This window comes from Theobroma cacao, chromosome 4 (assembly GCF_000208745.1).
Source record: "Theobroma cacao cultivar B97-61/B2 chromosome 4, Criollo_cocoa_genome_V2, whole genome shotgun sequence".
NCBI lineage: Eukaryota > Viridiplantae > Streptophyta > Magnoliopsida > Malvales > Malvaceae > Theobroma > Theobroma cacao.
The window spans coordinates 25,040,982-25,065,279 of NC_030853.1; the positions used below are offsets into that span (position 1 = coordinate 25,040,982).

The following is a 24,298-nucleotide window of genomic DNA, read 5'->3' on the forward strand; positions in this document are numbered from 1 at the left end:
TTCCTTAATTCTAAAAAATAAAAATAAAAAATTATATTAATATTTTAATGATAAAATTATTAATACTAAATATATTTTTAATATTTTGAAAAGAAGAAGAAATTGTAAAAGAAAAATAGGAAAAGGAAAATTAACGCAAAATATCATATTAATATTTTAATTCTATGTAATGAGTATTTTATTAAAAAGAAATTAAAAGAGAACAAGGCGAAAATAAAAATATAAAAAATCATGATTTATAAGCTCTAATTTTTCTTTCTATTTTCAAATTTAAATTATTTAATTAACTCTAATTTTTCTTTGATTTAACTTTAAATTTTTGTTCTAAATTTCGATTTTGCTTAATAAACTTACAGCCCTATCCTTGAACGTTACAGACATATCTAGTCTAAAAGTGAAAATGTCAGTTATGTCCTCCACTCCATCTATTCTCCTAAGATTACAAAGTGACAGACAGACACGTGTGAAACTGCTGTCTTATTTGATTTCATGATTTATAAGCTCTGCTCTGCTCTGTTCTGCTCTGAACAGAGTTTCTAACAGCAGATTTTGATGGACCAATCATATTCTCATTGTCTCCTCTGAACCCTTCCCGATTACTCTCTCTTTCTCTCCTTTCATGGCGATCGCTGCTGCTTCTTCCTTCTCCGTCGGTAATCACACTCAACTAGCATCTTTCACGATTATATGTTTTTTATGTTTAAATTGATTAATAACAGCAATCGAAAAAGCGGGATAAAGATTTTTTTTGTTAATTGATTAAGTACCCATTTCGATTTCCGTGTTTTAAGGCAAATACTTTTCCCTTCTTTTTTTATAGTTAAGTTGTTTTAGTTGATAATTAGTTTCCTGCTTGTTTGCTGTTGAGGAAGCAAAAGAGTATAACTACTACTTTTTACTACTGATATTTCCCTTAACGTTTTTTCTCTTGTTTATTCCCATAATTTTTAGATGATAAGAAAAACTTGAAATTGGGTATTCCAGTAATGTCAAATTTTATGTGTGTTTAAGAGGGAAAGTATTTTTTAACTGTTGAATGAAGAAAATAACGTTGAAAACCCTCACTTGGAAAATTTTATGAGATTCAGATATCCTTTTCATGGCTATCATTACAATACTGACATGCAATTGGGTAAGCTCATATTCTGGATTTAGTTGATTTTCATTTATTTGGTTGCTAGGAATTTTTTTGTTATATTTTTTATAAATTTATGAAATGGGATTAGTAGAGCCATTGGCCTTGTCAAATAGTTAAAACAGTATAAATTTCATTTCATCAAGCAGTGAACCTTTCACAAAGTAATTGGTGCCTGGTTTTGGGTTCTATAGTTGATTTCCTCTGTTAGGGAGGGTGCATATGGTTTTTACGTCTAATAGGAGGTTTAGTTCTTATTTTTTTCCTTTGTACCGGATTTACATAAAATTCTAAGGAATGCACATTTGGTGAATATTTGTTTCTACATTTTACTATTCTATTTAGGGTGGCTAAGTATGATGTTTGCACTTGCATTTTCATGACATTTTTTTGTAACCCCTTTCTTATTGCACGGTGCTATCAGGTCCTTCCCAGTGTCATTTATGTCAAGTGGAAGGGGTTTATTACTCACCATTACATGGGGTTAACAGCAGTTGGGTCAAAACTACATTTGATGGCTGCAGATCTAGTGACCTGTCCGGCGTGAGGTGCAAAAATAGTTATTTGTTTAAGGTTATATGGGAAAGAGAAAACCATTTCTCAATTGTGTAAAATGGTTCTGGTTTTCTTTATTGATTTGTTTATGATTTTGATAGCAGTATTTGTCCATTTCTTTGGCAAGCCATATATTTTTGAAAGCTTAGATTTTATTGAACATGCATCTTGATTGTTGATTTAGAGGCATAAGTTACATAATATTTGATATTTTAGCTAACTGCATTTGTTGTGTTATGATTGTTTATCCTGGGAGTTTTTGGTATTGTTGTAGTATTGTCAGGTGAGATTCAAGTCTGTGTTGTGAATATCATTCTTTTTAGCTTATTGTACAAATTGGTGACCAGCAACTATTTCTTTGCCCACCTGAATAGGAAAGCAATAATATTGTTAAAATATGTCTTGTGGATCCTTTAATTTGTTAAACTATGGGTTTTTGTATTAGCTTGGCTAATGCAATGATAATGTTGCGGGTAACACCGTAACACTTCCATTGTTGCTGGAAGTTCTTGTTTGTTTTTGGTCAAGGGGAAAAACATGCTCTATCGTTCAATTGCCTCTACTTCAATGTTGTTTGAGTTCAAGGCAATTCTACACCCAAATATGTTAACTTACTCATGTCTGGTTGTGTAATATTATAAGGTTTAGTTAATATAGGACATTTATATGGAATGAATGTAGTGTGGATTGTTTGGGAGATGACCATGGGTACATTAAGTGTCAAAAAAAAAAAAATGGGAAACATGTGAAGCATGGTCCTATCTAGCATCCATCAACAATTGACTCTAGTGCTTTCTAGGTCTTTTTTTAACTTTTGCACAAATAATTTGATTATTTGTATACAAATCAGACTACATTTTATCATCCTGTCTTCTTAGCTGTTTTGGATATTTTTGCAACTTTTTCATATGAAACTTAGTTTTTCTTTTAGATCCGTGGTTAAGAAGCAATTTTTCATTTCAGTTTCAGATGCAGGAGTCCATTTTTCGGATCAACACAATTTCATTGGTGGTCTGCAGGACATGATCATTGCCTTTCAAAAGTTTCAGTTGCTGCAGATTATTCTGATTCTGTTCCTGACTCATCTAGTTATGCAAGTAACCAAGGTTATCATCCTCTTGAAGAACTGAAAGTTTTGAAAAGGATGCGGGAAACTAAACTATCAGCAGCTGAAGTAGCAAGGACAACCGTTGAGGTGCATCTTTTAAAATCTTTGAATTACTGAACTGGCAAAAGAATTCAGAGTCTGGATTGTTTGAAATGAGTTGAATATGTTGAAAGCAACTGTGTGTTTGTTATCCCATAACATAAACATAACTAGTTTTCCCCTGCAATAAGAATTCATGGTTATACGTTTCCAGTTTTGCTTGTCTTAGGCTAACAGCACAGCTTTGCTAGTCTTTCCTGGCACAGTGCATTCTGAACCTCATGAACAAATTTCTTGGGCTGAATTTCATTATGTCATTGATGATTATGGAGGTAAGTTGATGGAGGACCACCTTTGGGCTTTATTTTCTCATTATATTTATGAATTTCCAACTTTTATTAATAAACTATATATATATGTGTGTGTGTGTGTGTGTTTTATTTTCTATTTCCATTTAAGGTTTTATGGTTTGTCTCTATATACATTCTGGTCTGCATAATTTATTCTTCTTTTGGAATATTGAATACTGAAGTCTCTCCTCTTCATCCATTCTTTTTCTCCTTCCTTCTTCCTTCTTGTTTCTATTTTTTTCCTCCACTTCTCTTGGTTTCTTGCTGTTCTCTTCTCTCCACGCTTCTCTCCCATTTCTCCCATCTTATACCATCGATTCTCTTCTTTCAATATTTTTGGAGTGTGTTATGTAATAATCTTAACCTAATTTATGTGTTACCATTTTTATTTTTAATTCAGATATCTTTTTTGAAATTTTTGATGACGAGAACATCTTACAAGATCGTGGAGCAAGTAACCTTGTGGTGAGGATATGATTGTTCTCAAAATGTTGTTTTTTTAATTTACATGTTGTAGCTTAAATTAAGTTTGATACCACTGTATATTTTGTGCAAACCTGGGTGTCATTGATTTAATATTCAGAAATCACTAGCTTAACAGTTGGTGTATATTTGGAAAAATAAAATAATAGGGGTGATTTTATGAAAAGCTCATGAAAACTATATTTTCAATGACAAATGTTTTTCATATTATACCTAATGAATCTGTCTTAAGTTGATCAAATTTTACTCTTTGTTTATGGAATGTTTTTTCTTTAAGCTGGCAAAACACATTATACACAGATTCATTCTAATTTATATGTGGTTATGACTCTACTAGTAAATAGGTGGCTGACTGTATCGTCAACAATGATGTTTAGCTTTTCCATTTTGATATCAAAAGTTCCAAAGCTGCTGAGGGGTTTTCATAAGTTTCATCAATCTGTAACCAAAGAATAAATGGCTTAAGAAATTACAAAAAGCATTAACAAATTGCAAATGTTGTAACAAGGCTTTGGAAATGTTAAAGAATGTAAACATTCTATATGTTGTTCTGCACTTAGTGATGGGATGTTTCATTGTCATCTAGTTTAGAGCTCATGCTAAAATATAGTGTCTACTGATTAGAGAAAATAAGAAACTTTACTGGTCATTCTGATATCTATATTGCATAAGAATCCCACAGAAGGTGATCAATTATGCTATTTTAGATATTACTACAAGAGATGTTCGTATTGGAAACGATAACAATCAAATTATTGGAGTTATGTCTTGCATGCAGTTCTATATTCTCACCTTGACTTTAATTAGTTGGTATTGCATGCCATAAAGAGGTGTACTATATCCCTCTTTTCTATTCAATGAGTTCCACAGTCTAAATTTGGTTATGATTTCGTTTCTTTCAGAATGCTCTGATTGGGATGGACATCCCCATGCATGAGAATAATAGGGTAGTTGGTGAATACAATATTTCAGACATTGGGAACGATGATGAAATTCCTTTTGATGATGATTATTTTGAGGTTAGAAACAACTGATTCTTGATTTTTGAAGTGAATTTTTTATATTCTTTTTCTTTACTTTGGCTATTCAATTCACATTCACATCAAATAGGTTATGGATTCTGAAATGTCTGAGGCTCCAGTGGATTGGGGGATGCCAGATACTGCTACTGCCACCTGGGTTCATCCTATATATTTTGCCAAATGCTTGACAAAGGTTATAATAGCTACTTTCTTATAACTACTAGTTGTTACATAATTGAAGATGCCCACAGTGGCTTCTCATTTGAAAACTTGATTAAGATCACCTAAACTGGTTATTCCTGAATGATGTCACTATTAACAACTGGCCTATTTATATTCTAAGATTTAATTGTAGTCAATAATATTGCAGACTTTCTTTCCTATAACTCTTGCAAAAGGCTGCTAAGAAAATAGTTGATCAATGTATTGGTTCATGAGTTTGATAAGTCAATGTCTTCATTGTATGGAAGAGCATTAATGAGTGATGAGTAGAATGTACCCTACCTTTTTTCTTGTCCTTTTCATTTTTATGGGTAACCCTGTTACACTTAGTCTGTGCATTCTTGCAGGCTGTTCATATGGAACATGACAGAAAAATGGACCATCCATCAAATGGTGTTTCTATTGTGGGTTGCCTCAGACCAGCCTTTTATGATGAAGAATCATATCTGAGAAGGCTATTCCATTTTGAAGATAATGATGGCTACACCTCAGACTGGAAAGGTTTTACATATTTACGGTTACCATAGCAGATCTCTCTTTCTCTGAGTCAAATTACTGGAAATTATAGGGATTATCAAACCAGATGGGCTGGGCTAGAAAATATGTTTGTTTGTAGGTAGGTGTGAGCACATGCATATACACATGTTTTCTACAACCAAATATCAAATTTGTTGTCAGAGCTCAACTCAGCATGAGTATCCCAAGATTCAAACCTCTTAATGGTGGACTTTTGTAAATTTTATACAACCAGGAATGAAAATCCTTTATTCAGGATTTCTCCAAGTTGTTTTGACACCTCCCTAGCTATCTTTGAAGCTGGCGATCACTAATATTAGGTGTTTGGCTATGCGAATACATATTGGTGCAATTTTGCAAGTTGGCCTAATTTTTTTCATTTTGCACCTGTCTAGATGGTGAAACTTCCAGATCTAGTTCCAAATATGGTGGATCTAAAAGTGACTCGACTCTCTATCGAATGGAGATAATGAGAATGGAATTATTCTCTATATATGGTGTGCAGGCATGTAATTTACTCTCTCTCCAGGACTATATTTGTAAGTTTTGACTCGTTATGTTCGTGAACCAGACATATATAGTTCTGATGAAAAGAATCATGGAAGAAAGATTATCATCTTGTTTTCTTTATTTAGTACTCATATATGCATGCTGCAATCCTGAAATGGATGCTTACTCAGAACCTAACCAAATTTTCTTTTCATTTCTATGGTGGTTTCTTTCTACTAGACGCTATAACTTGAAATTTTAATTCTGCATTTCTTTGTATATTTGCAGTCTTTAATTAGCTTGCAAGATTTTCAAGATGCTGAGCCTGATGTCCTTGTACACTCTACTTCAGCAATTTTAGAGCGTTTTAGTCAAAATGGAATCAGGTGCAATGTTGCTCTAAAAGCCCTGTGCAAGAAGAAGGGTCTCCAAATAGAGGTAATAGTATCTTGTATGACCTTTTTTTTCCCCTAATCATAAACATGTCTTGAATTTCTTTGCATATCTTTTATTTGCTATAAATTGGAAGGCATTTATCTTTTTCTGTGATTAGCATGTCTTTTACCTAATACCTGAATTTAGATTATGGCTACAAATGTATATAATTCAATATAGTCAACACATTTCTGCTTCTTGACTCTGCACTGTCAAAATTTGAAGCCATTGCTGTTTCTGTGTATTAACAAGATACTTGTGCCTGTGGTGGAGAAGCATAGGTACTAAAGTCTTGATTGGTATCATTTTCCCTGTCATAATACCTTCAGGTTATACCATGAGGAGTCAAGATGCGATATTTCTGTTTGGATGAAAATAAACTAACTCTGCTTTTCTTGATTTAGCATTTTTAGTGAAAAATCTCGTGTCTAAAGCATTTTCAACTTCCAGCACATGTAAACTTTTAAAGTATAAGGAACTCGTATGTCGTTTATGAGTAGGTTGTCTTGTTTGGAAGTGTCCTACAGGTTCATGTGCATGCTTCTCAAGACTTGAGATTCTTTATGTTTGCCACATTGATGTTCATAATCTACTTGAGCAGCAATTTAGAGCACTGATCTTTTCTCTGCTATATAGGGAGCTAATTTGATTGGAGTTGATAGTCTCGGCATTGATGTAAGAATTTTCTCTGGGGTGGAAGTTCGAACTCATCGTTTTCCATTCAAAGTTCGGGTAAGTAACTTATAAAACAGTTGAAGATATTGAAAAGAAGAAAGTGCTCTTTTTCCATGTCATAACAGTTGGTTAATTTTCTGATATATGATATGATACTATTGTCTAACCCGTTAGTTGGTAAGAATTAAGAAAACAAATGTTAAATGGTTTGGGATTATAGCTTGTGCATCATAGTTTGCTATTATCTTTATGCCTTAATGATTAGTGACCAACACTAATGGATTGCCTGCACATTTTTGGTTGCATCATTTTAAGCTGTAAAAGCGCATTTAACTGCACAGTTACTCATGTTCACTTTGCATTTACTGCTTTTTCCATTTTATGTGGTATCCAATGCCAATTAATATTTTCAAGTGTGCATTCAAAGAAGTAGCATTTTCATCATAGTTAGGTGATGACTGAGATAACTATTGTACAGGTAATGCTTGGATCAATGATCACCCACTTCAACCAATGCTACTTATTATTTATCAGTGCCAAATTCTCCACCTATAACGAGGGGCAAAGCCATTCTGATTATAATACTAACCAAAAATAAAAATAAAAAACTATGCAGTTTCTTTAAGAAAGTGATAGGAAGGATTTGCTAAATTTTTTTTAAATTGCCGGTATTAGTTTCACCATTTTTGTCTCTAGTGATGCATGAGCCATTCAAATAGAACTTTTCATGCACCAAATTGACGGCTATACCTCAATTGCAGGCTATGTCTGAAACTGCAGCTGAAAAGCAGATCCTTAAACTGCTGTTCCCGCGGTCTCACCGAAAGAAATTTAGGACTGATGGAGATGGATTTAGGGACCCAGCCTCCTTTTAGTTTTCCTTTCTAATTATCCAGTGACTCCAGTTAAGGATTGTTCAAGACTTGGAATGTTCTTTAACCAGAATTTTTGCATCTTTGGTTGAAAAGAGCAGCAAGCTTAGGTTATCCAAATTCCTTCCACCTAATCAGTGAGAGCTGATTCCAATGCAGTTATGGGCACTATCAAGCACAGAAGAACTCGTTCCTCAAGATTTTTAGTGCTATCCAGATGAGATTGACCAGGAGCATTACTATATTATTCCACATAGCCTACAACAATGGCCGAGCTGTTTGCAACCTGAGCAGTGGTACTACATGAAGCTGAAATGGAAACTTTTCTTGGAGGTAGGGAGAGCTGTTGCACACAAAATATAACATTTGTTGAGGTCTCATCTGAAGCTTATGGATTGCTAGGATGACTGTTAGCTTGATGTAGTAATAAAACAGTGGCATCTTGTACATGTTTCAAGCTGATGCCTGCCCCAAAACCTTTGCTTTTAGTGGTCATTCAAGATGAGATAAATAAAATGGGAGAGGGACATGATACCTAGCTTTGTAACTCAAATTTAGAATGGTGCTTAACCAAATTTGCTTATCAACTCAGCAACTGGTGAGCGCAGCTGGCAACAGAACTGCATTTTGGCTTACGCGTGATATAAGTTCTTTCTTTGTTATAGTTGCACTCAGCAACCAGCATGATAAAATGAAATTTTTAAATGAAAAAGTGAATCAAAATTAAAAGAAATGTTACATAGTTCAGAACTTTCCTCAAGCATATGTCCTCTTTTATCATTGAACAAAAGGGTATTTACTCAGATGTAGCAATACAATTATTCTTCTCTCTTTTCCCTCCAATTGTTTAAACAACGATTGCCTTTGCCTCAAAACTATGAGGAAAACGCCTCTCCCAGAGTTTTTCAAACCATGAAACTTCTGGAATTGTAGCTGTTGACCAATTGCTTGTGCTCCAAGTGAGAGGAATGAGAAGGGTGAAAGCAATAAAATGAAACGAAAACAGCATTTACTCATTTACAAGTTCCTCTAAGGCCCCCAAACTATTCATCATTCTTTTCTTTTTGATAATACAATCTGTCCAAAATTGATGCTTCCTTGTCATCAGCGTGATCATTCTTACATGTCCTATAGTAGATAGTTTCTCTATTCCGAGGGAGCAGTAATATCATGATTTCTTCCCTTGTATATCTTTCCCACATTTTTGTTCGAAATGATTTCCCTGGCCCCGGTGCTAGTGGTACAATCATGCTTGCTAGTCTCCCCTGTTTTCGAGCTTCCAGCCATAGTTCCTCGATTGAGGTTGTCGAAACCAGTCTCCTCATCAAAATGTTTGCTTCTCTCAGCATCTTCATCAGCAACGTCAGCTCGGCGTTGATCCTCTTCCTTGTCACCCCTACGGTAAGAGGAATCGGAAATATACAAGACAAATACATCAACTTTCTCATGCAGTGAAATGCCAAAACAGCTTTTCTAACTTCCTAAGGAAGAGCCCATTTACAAAAAGTAGACAACAAAGCATACTAGACATAGACATGGAGAGATCAATGATTTCAAAACATATTATACAAGAAAACAGAACCAAATTCCCATCCACAAGCTTTACGGAGCTAAGCTCACTGGTGAGCATAGTAAAATTGAAGAGCAAGTTAGGAGCAAAGCCACAGCTATTCACCTTTAGTCTGTTACAAAAGTTGGAAGATAGAGAATTTTAATTGCAAAATTACTCACCCAGAGTAAATTATAAGCCCAACAGCTACGGCAACAAATGCTAAAAAGTACATCCAATCAACCTGTAGAGAATGACCGCTGTCAGAAAACTGGTTCCATTCTATCAAATTTAAACTTAAAAATTCAATCTCAATTTTAAAAATAAAAAATAATAATAATTTAGATTGCCAACCTTCTCATGGTAAGCAAAAATGCGGATTAAGACAGCCCACATGTCTGAGGTAAGCAGAGAGAGATTGAGCATTGTGGAACCACTCATCTGCAAGAAAGAAAATCAAAATCCAAAGGAATTGTCAAGAAATATTAGATTCACGTAAGAGCAGTGCTGGAGAATTCATCTCATTAATCTAAAATCTGACTAAAAAAATACCTTGCACCCTTTACGTCCTGAAAAAATAGAGAGTATAATAAACATTCTACCACTTGATAATCAGAATCAAGGATACCGTCCAACTTTTAAACATTCTAAATATTCGTTGGATTGCTCAGAAACTTTAGGACCCTAAAATCATGGATTCATGCAGCAAGAGTGGAATTTAACAACTATAACAAGAGAATGCATGCATTCGCATAAACATCACCATTATGTCTTTATGCACTCATATCACCAAAATATGTCTTTATGAAACTTATATCCTAATCTGAATCAGTCAGATAAATTTTATATACCAAATAACAAAACAATACAAATTATAAACCTCTGGAGAAAAAATATACCAAAGGAAGAAACAGTAATTGGAGTGGTTTCAACTAATGAAAACTTAAGATAAGCATTGACTATGACTGAAAGGCAAAGGGTGCAACCAAAATAATAAGTCGACAAGGGGCTAAAACTTTAAAGAACAAAAATAAACAAAAAGCTACCTTTTTTTGTTTTTTTCTTTTCTTACATAAGGAAAAGAAACACTAATGGACTCTAATTCAATCAAACACAGTTTACAAACTGTCCTCATTCCAGTTTCTAGCTCTTCGCATCTTAGTTGAGCATATTTATGCTCATGCATGAAAAGATACACATTATCAAACATGAAATCTGAAATTGCCATCTTCATACCTTAAGTAACACCGGGACAAATGAGTAAAACAGAAACATAGCCAACGAAAATCCAAAAAATGGAAATGCCTGAAAAAACAAAAAGACTGATTAAAGTACATTAAGAAAAACTCGAGCTTCTATGCACAACAAAAATTATAGGACAACCACCTGTTTACTGATATTGTTGTACCTATTAAGAAATAAGATGTGGAGAGTGTGTATATGTGTCAATATATCAATTACAAACATCCCATGCACAACAGTTAGAATGAACACAGCTTTTGCTATCAGATGATACAGGATGCCATAAATTTATCAATTGAAATATCTAGTGTTATATAGTCTTCACAACACATTATTTGATCCTGCATTCTTGCTTAATTATCCTCACCATCTTCTAAACAGAAAATGCCACAGAGATCAATAGTGGCAGATTCTGATTCATTCAAATGAAAACACATATTTCGCTTTTCATGATCTCCTTGGCAATTAGTTTCTGGTTCTGCTTCATACACCAGGGCTCCAAAACACATTTACTATTTCTATCAAGCTCTCTAGCCTTTTCTTTCAGGTAGGATCAAGAATTGCAAAAAAACAAGTTTCCCTAGATGATTTTAATCAAATTGCAATCAGTTTATATTGTTCCATTTGCTGGTGCAAAAAGGACATAACAGACACAAGAAAAAAAATCAAAGACTTCTTACTAGTTTGGACCTAATCAAGCCAACAACTTGTAGTCAAATGAACTTTTTTTTTGCTCATTTGTAGTCAGATGAACTTATTTTAACTATTGTGGTTTAGCTGGGGTCAGTTGCATCTCTCTTTTCTCTTTTTTTATTCAGATAGCAATTCCAGCATGCAAATTGGAACCTATATCAGGTATCAGGGAATTCAAAATGCATATGAGATATTCTAAAGCAAAGTTGTAGAACATTATGGTTGCACACAGGGAGAAAAAGGTGGGGAGATTGGAAGTTTCGAAGGAACTTACAGCACCAGCTGTCCAGCGAATAGATTTGAGTTCATTGCGTTCAATTATGCTTCTATAGACATCATTAAGGGTTACAGATTGACAATAATAAATGCAGTAAAGAAATATGTAACCAGCTATCACTGGGATTGTAGAGCTTTCATATCTTTAACAAAATCTCAAAGGCATTAATATCACAGGATGTCATAACTAGTCTAAAATTATGTAGATGGGAATGCATATTAAGGAGAAATCATAACCTTGAAAACAGTAAATAGACAGTAAATTTCATAAAACAAAATATAAACCCATAATGGTCAGGAATCATTATATTAAGAGCAATCAAACTCAAAAATCAAGGATACATTTGGATTGCACTAATAATGGCACCAAATAGACCCAAAAATGACATGAGTTCAACTCTATCAGCATTCTTCACAAGAAACTCCTGCAAAAAAATAAAAAATAAAAACAAATAATGAGGCAGAGAATGCTAGATAACCAACTGCAATACACACACACACATGGAGAGAATAACATAAGATAAACTGATGCAATGCTTTGAGCCCTGTACAAGTTAGAGCCAGTAGACTATTTAATGATCGTTAAGGCAACTTCATTTACAAAACAATGGTCATTCTTCAAACCATAAAACAAAATTATTTCACATTTGAAAATCCATCTTCAACCTCATTGGTAAAAGAAAATGTCAGGCAACTATTGGCAGGGAGAGTGAGAGATCAAAGCTCTTGACAGGCTATATCCAGTATACTAAGAACGATTGACAAGCAACTTAATTACCTCGCTGACATTACTGATGGCATAGAGAGTTGCCCCAGCAATAACGAATAAATCTCCTTTGCGAGGGTTGCTGCCTCCTAGAACCCAAAATAGCAGTTCTTAGATCAGAATACACCCCGTATTGTCCCATCTTAATGCCTTAAAAAAAACTAAAATCGATAGTGACAACATGTGGTTTAAAGTGAAAATAAAAAATCCACAAAAATACAGGAAAGGCTGGCCATATGTCAGTGCCTCAATATTAGACAAAATTCATAACTAAAAAAAATCAGCAAAAGGTTAAAATATTAAACAAGGAGCAATAGGAGGGTCAGGTCCACAATTACATCCCTAACATGCAGATTAAAAGAATTGACCATGCACAAAAAATGCAGCAAATGTCAAAACTTTACCTGATCGGTCGCCTGCATGAACATCAGAAAAAACAACCATGACAAGCCCAGCAACACATACAATCACACCAGCTATCTTTCTGAATCTGTACTTTGTTTTCAAGAAAAGAAAGGTAAGAAGCATGACAGATGGGATAGACCAACAATCCAGCAGCATGACACTTGTTATAGATGTGTACTGATAGGCCTTCACCACTGCACATGAAGTGAACAGTCAATTAATAACAGTAAAGATAAATTGATTTTCAGACAACTATTTTGTGACATGTATGCTAAAAACACCTAAATGGATATTTTTCCTTGACAAATACAGACAACACAAAGGGCTACAGGGTAAAAGACAACCATTTCAAATGAGCAGACACGTCATATGCTTCTATTCTGAATCAGTAAATTACATTTCAGGTTACTGTGTTGTACATGAACGAAAACTATTCGCAATCTGAACTGAACTCCAGTTTAACAGCAGCAATTTTAAGCACTGAATTTTTATTTTTTTTTTAAATGCTAACTCATGATTTCACATGTTTAGCTACGCATTCTTTCAATCATTCATAGCAAAAATAAATGCAAATAAAATGTAGACAGTTAAATCTTTTTAAAAATACCCCATGGGCACAATGAAGCTACTGAAATAACGTTCATTCTCAGCTTAATTTTCATCCATTACCTTAATATGTATAGTTCCTTCTAAATTTCTAGTTTATTAATCAAGGTGAATTAATAAAGTTCTGATCACCTTCCCAGAATATACTCCAGCACATGGGAGGTTATAGTCCAGGAGACATAGAGCTGAATGAAAATGAATATTGATGGGAATTGTCTCCGATTGACAAAATATAAAATATGGGAATAGAAGCTGCAATCAAACTTGGTTGAATCAAAAGAGTCTCTGTCATGATTAACTATAGAAGGTTTTACAAAGCAAAACCAACTAGGGAGAGAAGCAAGAAAGCTTCTGCTAAAGAGTGCTGTATCAATTGAATAAGCTCAAACTCAGCAATTTCTCAAAAGTTTCCTGCATGTCTTTTAGTACTTTTTAAGCAAGAATATAAGTTTAAGTAGCCTAAAATAAAAATAATTAAAAACCTGAAAAATATGTGCTGCATTAAATATGAAATCAGCCAAGATCATCGGAAGAACATGATGCACTTACCAAGATAATTGGCCTCTACATCTACCAATCCAAGAACAACATAATAATACCATTTTGCCTGCACAAATTCCAATAAAGCCGTCAAACTTAAGGCATCAAATATGAAAATAAAACCAATTTACAGAAGTTTCTGTTTACATGCTCTCTACGGCTACAAGCATTGCTTGGGTGCATTACTCCCAATGATATACCATCACAAACCATAATCCCTGATAACAAAATATTTACCTTGAAAAGGAGGCTGGGCAATCAAATCCTACACATATTCCAAATCCACTCAAAGTATGAGATGAAGAGATGTCAAAGCAAAGAAATACCTTAAGTGCTTGCCTTCTGTAAAGCATGACACTTCCATACACAACAGTCAAGAGTACATAATTTAGAAACGACTGAGATGTTGGCGCATTGATTCCTAAGATATACAATAAAACAGAGAAAATAATTATCAAAGGCATGAGATCACTAAACACATGGAACATGATCTCAAAATGAAAAATCAAATGATGCTACATAATTCAAAAACCATATGAATGCACTATTCTTTCTTTTTCTAACTTTTCTTTTGAGCTTTGAAAATCTACTGGAACATAGAACAAGCCTTACCAAGAGAAGAACCAGTGATCAAAAGACAGAATCTCAATTTTAATGGACAACGAGTGAAAACAAGGAAAAAAACTCATAAGTAAATATTGAAAACAATCCGAGAAATATAGTTAATCAACCAAAAAATTTCAGCCTTTTACAGTCTAATATTTTGAACAAGCGGTGGCAACAATTTTCCAAACTACAAGTCTTTTTGAGAGAAAGCTCAATTCTTTGCAATCAATTATCACAAGAAACGCATATAGAAGATTACAGCTCTGCAATCAATTAAATTAAATAAAGAGTTAAAGCTAGAAATCAAATGAAACTAATTGAATAAAATATTTTCGCCACTCCTTTACCAATTTTTCATTAAAGCGTTCATTTCAATATGACCATTAATGGCAAAACAAAAAAGAAAAATACCAAAAAAAGTGTAGACAAAGAATAACAAAAAAAAAAGAAACCTTTTTTGGCGAGTTCAGATGAAGAGAAGCCAGTGGAAGTGATCAGAAGAGACAGAAACTGCCCCAACCCAAGTCCAACCAACGTCTTCTTTGTCCAAAACTGCTTAACACTCATCATTTTCTTTTCGCTTTTTAACTCTCTCTCTCTCTCTCTCGCAATTCTCAATACCAAAAAGTAATCACCACCCAGTTAAGGAAAACCAAAATACTCAAAGACCCATTCGCAAAAACTCCTTTAAAAGCTTCCAAATATCAAATACATACCAATGGTGTACGTCAGTGTAGGTAGTGAAATGACTCAAAAGCGATACGCTTGACAGTTAAAAAAGCAGAGTTTTTTCCAATTCAACGTGAAAACTAGCAATGAACCAAAGGGCTCCGTTGCGTTGCCAAATTCAAGACGAAAACCATCTCCTCTCCAGCCCTTAAATATTGTTAGTAAAAAATCAAAGAAAGAATTAAAAAAATATATCTTTTCTGTTGAAGAAAAAATGGATATCACAAGCCGATGAGTTTGGCCATTTTCTTTTGTTGTCCATCAATTTCGATGGGACGGTTTAAATGGCAGATGCAACGTGATTATGATAATACCAACAATAATTGACAAATTTCCCACTGAGGACATGCATGTCGGTCCAAAGTATATTTTTAAGACCTTATTGTTTAATTATTAGAATAATTTGTATTAGTATTAAACAGTTACCTGAGTTTATTTATCAAGGAGATGCGAAGGACACCATGCCCATCTATTAATGAGATTTTATGAATTGTAGTAATTTTTATCTATATAAACACAAAAAAACACTTTTTTTATTTTCATTTTACATATTTTTATTATTAAAATTAATAAAATTTATCTAATTTGTAAACAATTATTTTTTTGGAATTAAGAGAATGAAGATTCCAACTATTTTTTTAAATATGAAAATTATAAATCAATCAATAAATTAAATTTTCGAGCACAATAAATAAAAATTTTAATTATATTAAAAAAATTTTATTATATATCGTTTAATAACATTAAACGTGTATATTAAAATATATTTTATGAAAATTAATTAATATAATTTTTAAACAAATATGTAGTAATTTTTTAATTATCAACATCATCAATATTATTAACAGTCAATTTAAACAAAATTAGACCGAGAAACTCGATGGTAAGGAAACTAAATCCATCAATTGTGAAATAAAAAAAATTAAATTTATAAAAAGTTTATAATATAAAGATATCTGAGATACTTGACGAAAAAATTTTGAGTGGCGTATTACTGTGGATGAAAAGGGGTTTGCCGCTGCGCCAAAAGGCCAATCAATTAATTATTATTCCTAATCTTTTTGACCACGGATTCGCTTACTGTTCGTACTCATAAAGGAAGCGTGTAAGCAAGCTTCACTAAATTCCTGAAATGAAAGAGACGGAATTCCCCTTTTCCCTGCTGAGTTGGTTGTTGAGCTTGACATTCCATTTCTTTTCCAATTTTTCTTTATAAAAAAGTTAAATCCCATTATCAATATTTTCATAGAATATGAAAATAGTAGTAGCAATTACCAAAGTTTAAGATGTCAAATAATTTTGAGTTAGTTCGTTAACCAAAAATTAATATTAATAATTATAGCTCATACAAATGAACAATAAATAAATGGGAAAAGTGTGGCATGTGGCATATGATATGAGAGATTATTATTATTATTATTATTATGCTTACTAATTCTTAGTACCAACCATTTAGAACAAGATTGTCATCTCAAATATGGCCAGACAGCTTCTCAGTTCATCAAATCTTAACCTATTTCATTTAGGTTGGCAACAAGTAAAGTTTAAACTTGCATCGACACTAAAAAATATCAATGTTGTTATTTTTTAATTATTGATAAAAAAAAGATTCAAATCTAATTCGAAATACGAAAATATAAGTACTTACTATTAAATCAATGTTTAGGTATAACGTTATTATTATCATTATGTTCGTAATGTGACTTACTTAGGGGTATGCATAATTTAGATAAAATTGAATTAATCGACTGTACTGAATTAATTTAGTAAATTGGTCGGTTACTGAAATAATTTTGACCAATTTTGATATAATTTTTCTTTATCTGTTTCATTTAATTCGATTTAACTGCATTATCTACAGTTTTAACACAAAGCATCATAAATGGGAATGGAGAGCATGAGTCTTGAAATGGAGACTAAAGCAAAATCAGTTAGGATTAGGGAACATTTCTGTTTACTAATTTGTTGGAATTATTGACGTATTGTGAATGTAATTTATATTTATTTCTTATACTTGAATCTTTGTTAGGTGTCTTTATACTTTTAAATTTTTAATTAGTTTGATGTTAGATTTATAGTAGTTTTTTTACTTACTCGGTAATTGTTGGATTATAATTTTGACGTTTGTGAACAATTGATTTTTTTACTATTAATTAAAATCACGAATATTTATATATTTTTTATTTTGATAATTATTATGCAAAAAAATTACGAGACATGTGATTATTTTTTTCCTAATTTGATTAAATTATGCAACCGACTTGAAATATCAAAATATTTTTGTGATCAACATTCAATTGTATAAAAATTCAATTCAACTATTGGTTAAGAAAATTATTAATTCAAGTAATTTAATTTTTAGTAATTCGATTTTAACTTTAATCAAACCGGTCGAAACCAGCATTCCTTAATTAAAATCTAATATCTTAATTTAAAAAGTAAAACTTTAAAATATTGAGAAAGAGTAAAAAAGTTAATTCTGATTATATATGTGGAGGAAAATCATATAATACCAACAAAATATATGAGCCGTTGGCCGCTCGTTTCTTTTGGATTAAAATATATAAAATTATCTTATTTTGATAGAAAAGAAGCAATAGACTTTACCTCCGTGTAATGGTAAGGCTTATGGTGGCCATAGAATGTGGGCTTCCCTTTCCACAGTTTGATGCCTCTTTTTGCCTTCCTTTTGGAATATAAATTGCTCTGTTCAATTTCAGTTGATTAAAGTTTTGACAGATTCTAATGCTTTGAGTTTGACCCTCCACAAAAGCAAAAGGTCATCAAATGAAATGGCTTCAACTTGTTAGTGGAATTTTTAGTGTTCAGCCTTCATTGGAATTTCCTTTTCAGACCTGAGAAGTCATCTCTGTGTTCTCAACTACTAGACTGTAGATTTAACACTATCTTTGGTCTGGAGAAAAGGAGAAAAGAGGGGTACCACATGGCTTGAGACATTGTTTGATTCAATAGAGAGGTGAACAGAGTTTCTAATTTGTAATCAGTAAACTTACAGTAGTCTAAAATCATGTATGTGCAAGCTGGAAATTGATGGGGATAACTTAGTCTTCAGAATTGTCAACTAATAGTATCTTCTCAGCGTGGAAAGGACCATTCTCAGTATGTAAAACCTGGCCATTCCATCTCATTTGATCTGTAATGCCCTTTAGTTTCATAACAACGTCCACATGATCTCTTATTATGACAGCTCCTTGGGGCCTAAGTATACGATAAATTTCGAGGAGGATATCAACGAAGTCACACCTGCATATGACATGATATAATTCAAGTTAGAATGATGATATGTTTCACTTACCTCTGTTATGCTTTCATTTCTTTGGCCTTACCTCAGTGTTCATTCAAGTGCTCATACTCATGGTTGAAGGAAATATTGAAACAAATAGATAAAACCCAAGAAACTGGGGTTAAAATTATAGTTGGCTTTCTATGTATGGAAGGCTGGGCTAGAAAACGCAGCAAAGTGGTACCGATGAGAATTAAGAAATCAAGTGTAGATGCAAAGGTTTTCCAGGAATGGTGTACTTAGCTCCTGCTTCTTCCTGGCATGTTTTCAAACTTAGAACTTCAATAGAAATGGATTCAAAAATTTCCCATATAACCCCATGACATCCATGTTGTGCATTTCTCTTCCAAACAAGTTTTAAAGGCATTGAGACATATCGTGCTTTTCTTGTCCAGCATTTAGCCTCCATAATCCAAATTGAATACATATGCTTCAATATGGAACTACAATGATGGTGCATACATCCAGGTATAAAATTAATTGCAGAACACTATTGGTGGACTGTAGACCAGAATATGAGATTTCTTGATAATGTTATCTTCTATTGTTTAGAAGGAGAACTAAAAAACAAGTGAGCAAAGGTCTTACTTGTCCATATACATACTGAATACACCATGGGCATGTACCAGATCATATGTGCGGGGGTATGTTGAGAAAGCTTCACACCTGCAAGCAAGCCATGGAAGTTGTAGTTTGCATTTTTGCAACAAGAAAAAGAATTAACATGACTGGAGAGATATGCACTGAGCCTTCTCCGCAAATATCAGGAATTATGTAATAATTAGAGAAATAGAGAATCCAAACAATTGAGATTAAATGGTAGCACATGCATAATTAGAAACGCCAGAATCACAGTTTTAATCATCAGACATCTATCACGTTATACAATTACAAAGTCATGTAATAGGTAAGCAGAAATGAACATCTTACGAGTTCTGAAATAAATGGAAAGGAAAAGCAGTTTCTGAGAGCCTTACCAATTCATATAAGTTCCAATGAGACCACGTTCGTACACAATACCAAGGGTGTTTGTTTTGGCATCAGAAGGAATTACATTCATAACCCAAACTGGATACTTATCCATTGCTGTAGCAAAACCACCCAATCCAGCATTCATATCCATAATATTTCTGTATTTACCATCAGAAAGAGTCTTGAGTATAACCCCATAATAGGAAACTCTCCTTCTCCATAACTGATTATCTTCATTGAATGACTTAATTGAAATGCCTTCTTTAGCTCCACTTTTAACTCTAGGAGGAACAGCATTCAATCTTTTAGGCCAATTTTCAAGAGCACCTCCAGATACTTCATGGGTGTCTTTCACATTTGGAAGAGGGGTAATGCACAAATCCATCAGTTTGTACCTGTTGTACACTCAGAAAGAACAAATACAAAGCAAGATCATCAGCTATTTTGGAACTCCTACTAGAAGAGAAAATTATCTACAGCCAAGCAGGGGGACAAAGCAATTAGTGATGCATATTGCATATTCCATTATCCCAAATTCCCAATAGAATTCCTCATTTGGAGAAAATGTAATTGTCTGATGTTGCAAAAGCCAGAAAGTTATGCAGCATTGGATGTCAAGAAGCAAAGAAGAAATGAAATTTCAGTTGATATCACTAGTCATAGATTCCCGCTGATATTGACTTCTATAATCTTTGGTTGATTCCGTATATACATGAAACTGCATGCTTGAACTCTAATAGCTCAACTTATTAGGAAGTTCACTGGCTAGGAATATTATAAAAGTTAATTGCTAATAGCCAGGTCATGGTCCTTGCAAATAATTAAGGTTTAACTGTAAAGTGGGATGAAGAAAACTCACCAGCCAGCATCAGGGTCAGGCGTAGTGCAAAATTGGGGTGATTTCCAAGTTTTAATCTTTTGGATGCAGTGCAAATGATTAGTAGGCTTTTGCCACACAGCAAATGGTCCCCTCTCTGCAATCTTTTTCCAGCACAGTCTCCTAGCAAGATCTTCCAACCTCATTTGCTCATTTTCCAAGTCCTTAGGCTCCCTCTGCCAGCCTTTGTAGTTAAACCTCCAATTTATAGGTGGCCCAGAAAGTACCCAGTAGCCACCGGGACGCAAAACCCGGTCAATCTCCAGCAGATAAAGTCCGTCTAATCAATTTGATTTTGTATAAGAGAAAAAGGGTTATGAAAAGAAAACAGAAAGATGACAGAATCTTAGAAAGTCATATGTACAACATGGGCGTTTGGACACTGCATACATTGGTAGGGATGAATCTAGAACTTTTATCCAATGAGGTATAGATGTTAAGCTGTTCAGTTTCACTCTCCATCCCATGATAAGTATCCGCTTTGAAAAAGTTCATATATTAAGAAAGCATCTTAAATGTTTGCATGCTAATATAAATTGGTTCTATAGATGGAGTAATGTTTTCAGGTTCATTTTTTCCTTAATTGATAGAAGATTATATTGAAGCAAAGGTGAACTTCTTTGGGGCAGTAAAAGTTAACCTTCCATTTTTGATTGTGGAAACTGGAAAACTTCTTTGAGCATAACAGAATAAAAAAGAGGAGACTATTATGAGATGGATGGAGTGCAACTTTGTGGAAAACACAAAACCAAATTAGAGAAATGTAAATGCACTTATTTTGGTTCACTAAAATTATACAATTGGATTGCTGAACAGGCCATGCACTTACCACCAGTGGTTACCATTATGAACTGTGTGTCATTAGAAACTAGCTACAAGGTTATGGGACTAACTTTGTGATTAGTGATATGATCCTCTTGTCTAATATCTAGGAAGATTGTAGAGAGTTTTGGCTTAGTAGAACTGTGGGAACCACATTGTCACCATTGCCCCTACTGCAAATCTACTATCCCTTATGCATTGGATTCTCGTTTGCTTCTCCTAGGAGATCAAAATATTTTCTTTCCCCCACAGACACAAAATGTATGCATGATTACCATATTCAGTCCATCGGACCAGGCATCTGGAACAGTGAGCCATGTCAAAAGATCTTGATGGGAATGGAAGCCGATTGGTGCTTAGAACACCCAGCATGGCTGGAATTCCTCTTTCTAAGGCAAACTGCACTTGAGCTTCATGTACATCTCTTGGTGCCATCGACAGTGTCAATATATTGAAGTCCATTAGAAAGGCTCCAAAACTAGCAACCTGAGAAGAAGAGTAAGACCTATGATTTTCCACCATGCAAAAGTTACAATTCGATTTTCTATAATAGAATGTCTGCATAATTCCTAGGTTGAGAAAGCCTTTGCTTCTGAGTCATTTTTAATTAGAGAAATAACAGGGAAATTCTCAAAACTTCTTGAATTGAATCAAATCTATAAAATGCATCTATATAGGCACCAGCATGAACAATGTAAACTACTAAACAAATTGACTGTATTAAGAAAGATGATAAACTTATAGAGATAGAAAGGCTAATGAAAACAACACTTGAAAACCATGACTACTTAGTGAGAAAAGGGGGAAAAGGGAGGAAGGGGATTGTGAGGAACAATGAGAATTTAACAAAGAAGGGTAAACAAGAACTGGCACAGGACAGAAGTGCAGAAATGGGGTTTTGATATACACCAGGGAAAGATGAAATCATACTAAAACTCTCAAGTCTATATGCCTATTTATAGACATACACTTTAGTAGAAAACACCGAAAATAAGGAAAAATGATTTCTAAATAATAGAATTTGGAAGATGCAAAATTAACTTTACAATCATCCAATTTTCACGATCGATCCCTGTGTGACACTCTATGCCAAGAGAATCAACAATCATACACACATAGCCACCATATTGTAGCTCCCCCCAACCCTCGCATGTCAGCTAGTTCCCAGGCTGAAACAGATACTGCTCATTTAAGTTAACAAATGAAAACTCTCTGTTCGAACTTTCTTTCACACCTTCCCCACACCAGGGCTTGGGATATTCTTCACTGTTATTACTATGGCATTGTGCAGCAGTAGATAAAAATTAAACCATTCATGACTTCCTCGATGATCATTATACCGTGAAACTAGACGGATAAATCAAATCAGCATAAATCAATACCCTACAACTAGATTTGTCCTTGTACTCCTTATTTCAGCAACAGGATGTGCCTAAACCTTTTCTGTTTTCGGAAATAAAGCACAACAGCAATACTACAACATTTGCAAAAGAAGAGTTGTGAATGCCCATTTTGTCCCTTTCCAGAGCAATAAAGACTCGCATTTAGTAGAGTACCAATCTTGTTACCATGTTTTCTTTTAGAATTCAAATGAAAACGGAAACATTCTCAACTTCCTGTAGAATCAACACCAATGCAACAAAGAATGACACGGGATAAAAGCAGAAGGAAACTAAAATACAGGTAAAATGGGGATAAAAAAGGAGAAAGACATTTCCTACCACTAACCTTTCAAGATATATTGGATTTGGCACAATGCAATAAAGCCTAACAAATTTAGAAAATTGGAGAAAAAAAATGTGAATGATTAAGAAAATTCCATATTGCGTTCTTCAGTTATTACAAGCTTATCTTGTAGAACTTCAAACAGTTAAACTAAAAATATCTTTCACTCCTTAACTCTCCTGTTTAAACTACTACTACGTATTATATTTAAGACATAAAAGACCAATCAGATAAGATGAAAAACAAACAAATCGAAAGAAAAAAGTTTTTCTATTACCCCACATCCAACATCAAGAACTGTCCTGATCTTCCCAGATTTCAACGGCAAAACTTTCTTAATCTCCTCAATATAACCCTTCACTCCCTTTGGGAAAGAAGTCCCACCACCTGGAAACACCAGCTTATCACCTTCCAATCTAACCCAATTCTGTGCTTTCTTGTACTGTGCCAGCCTCTTAAAAGGCACATTCTTGAACCAAGCAAAGTCCCTACTTTGAGGCCATGGAAATGGCTTTTTGTAACCTTTAGGCCTTGGTATCAAGCACCTAACTTTCTCATCACTTTCAGGGCAATGCCTTTCCCTGTGAGAGAATCTAAAAACACTGAACCTTCTTTCTCTATATGGGTCATGGCAGGGTAAGTAGTTGGTGAAGTTAGCAGAGCAAAAGCTCAAGTTTTTGATAGGTTCTTGAGGGAGGGGAATTTTGTGGAGTGGTTCAAAGTTAAGAGGAGGTGAAAGTACGTTGTGGGTAGTGAAATTTAGCTGTAAACAATGAGGTAACTTACGGTCTTGTTTTTGAGGGAGAGTGAAGGTGGAAGAGTTGCTGTAAGAGCCAAGTATATAAGAAAGTGAGCAGAACATGGTTATTAGAAGGAGCCTCAGTAAAGGTTTTTTGAAGGGATTTGGAGATGGAGCAAGTGATCGTTGTTGTTGCTGCTGTGGCTGCATTGGCGTTGCCATTTTGGTCAGCTTTGGTGGAGACTGCAGAGAGGATTTAGTCTTAGTTTTGGCCAGTTGTAGCTGCTGATATTTTAATGTGGCAGATGGACAGAGGTCCAAGAATGATGGTAAACGATCAACCAATCGAAAATGTCTCACAATTAACTGACGCTTTGGGACCACAAGAGAACTGATGATAATGCCACTCTCTTTTGATCAATGTAAGTTTCAAGGGTTGCATACTGCCATTGATATGCTTGTTTTTTGTATTGACTTCTTGCACGCCCTATGTGGTAAAATTTTTTTTGTCTTTCCTCAAAATATCTTCATGTAGGGTGAGTACTA

At 34.0% G+C, this 24,298-nt stretch overlaps 3 protein-coding genes across 4 annotated transcripts; 1 reads left to right on the plus strand and 2 right to left on the minus strand.

Annotated features, from left to right (window-relative positions):
* LOC18602529 (uncharacterized protein At3g49140) lies at window positions 461–8,548 on the plus strand. Of its 2 annotated transcripts, XM_007033969.2 has the most exons (13): window positions 461–653; window positions 1,560–1,683; window positions 2,654–2,885; window positions 3,067–3,169; window positions 3,588–3,652; window positions 4,573–4,689; window positions 4,781–4,885; window positions 5,262–5,415; window positions 5,826–5,935; window positions 6,208–6,357; window positions 6,991–7,086; window positions 7,791–7,933; window positions 8,061–8,548. In XM_007033969.2, exons 1-12 carry the CDS (start codon window positions 620–622, stop codon window positions 7,902–7,904), a joined length of 1,404 nt encoding a protein of 467 aa, XP_007034031.2. In that variant the 5' UTR covers window positions 461–619; the 3' UTR covers window positions 7,905–7,933; window positions 8,061–8,548. The 2 variants fall into 2 exon arrangements, with proteins under 2 accessions (XP_007034031.2, XP_017974925.1); XM_018119436.1 differs by having other exon boundaries at window positions 7,791–8,548.
* LOC18602530 (solute carrier family 35 member F1) lies at window positions 8,642–15,515 on the minus strand. The gene is made up of 11 exons (XM_018119437.1): window positions 15,037–15,515; window positions 14,305–14,399; window positions 13,988–14,045; window positions 12,832–13,026; window positions 12,440–12,516; window positions 12,004–12,086; window positions 11,660–11,711; window positions 10,687–10,755; window positions 9,805–9,891; window positions 9,633–9,694; window positions 8,642–9,297 (listed from the first exon to the last, which is right to left on the minus strand). Exons 1-11 carry the CDS (start codon window positions 15,152–15,154, stop codon window positions 9,048–9,050), a joined length of 1,146 nt encoding a protein of 381 aa, XP_017974926.1. The 5' UTR covers window positions 15,155–15,515; the 3' UTR covers window positions 8,642–9,047.
* Window positions 18,184–24,124, minus strand: LOC18602531 (probable methyltransferase PMT19). Its single transcript, XM_018119435.1, has 6 exons — window positions 23,291–24,124; window positions 21,564–21,774; window positions 20,449–20,746; window positions 19,595–19,984; window positions 19,206–19,283; window positions 18,184–18,577 (listed from the first exon to the last, which is right to left on the minus strand). The coding sequence occupies exons 1-6, from the start codon at window positions 23,972–23,974 to the stop codon at window positions 18,376–18,378; spliced, it is 1,863 nt and encodes a 620-aa protein (XP_017974924.1). The 5' UTR covers window positions 23,975–24,124; the 3' UTR covers window positions 18,184–18,375.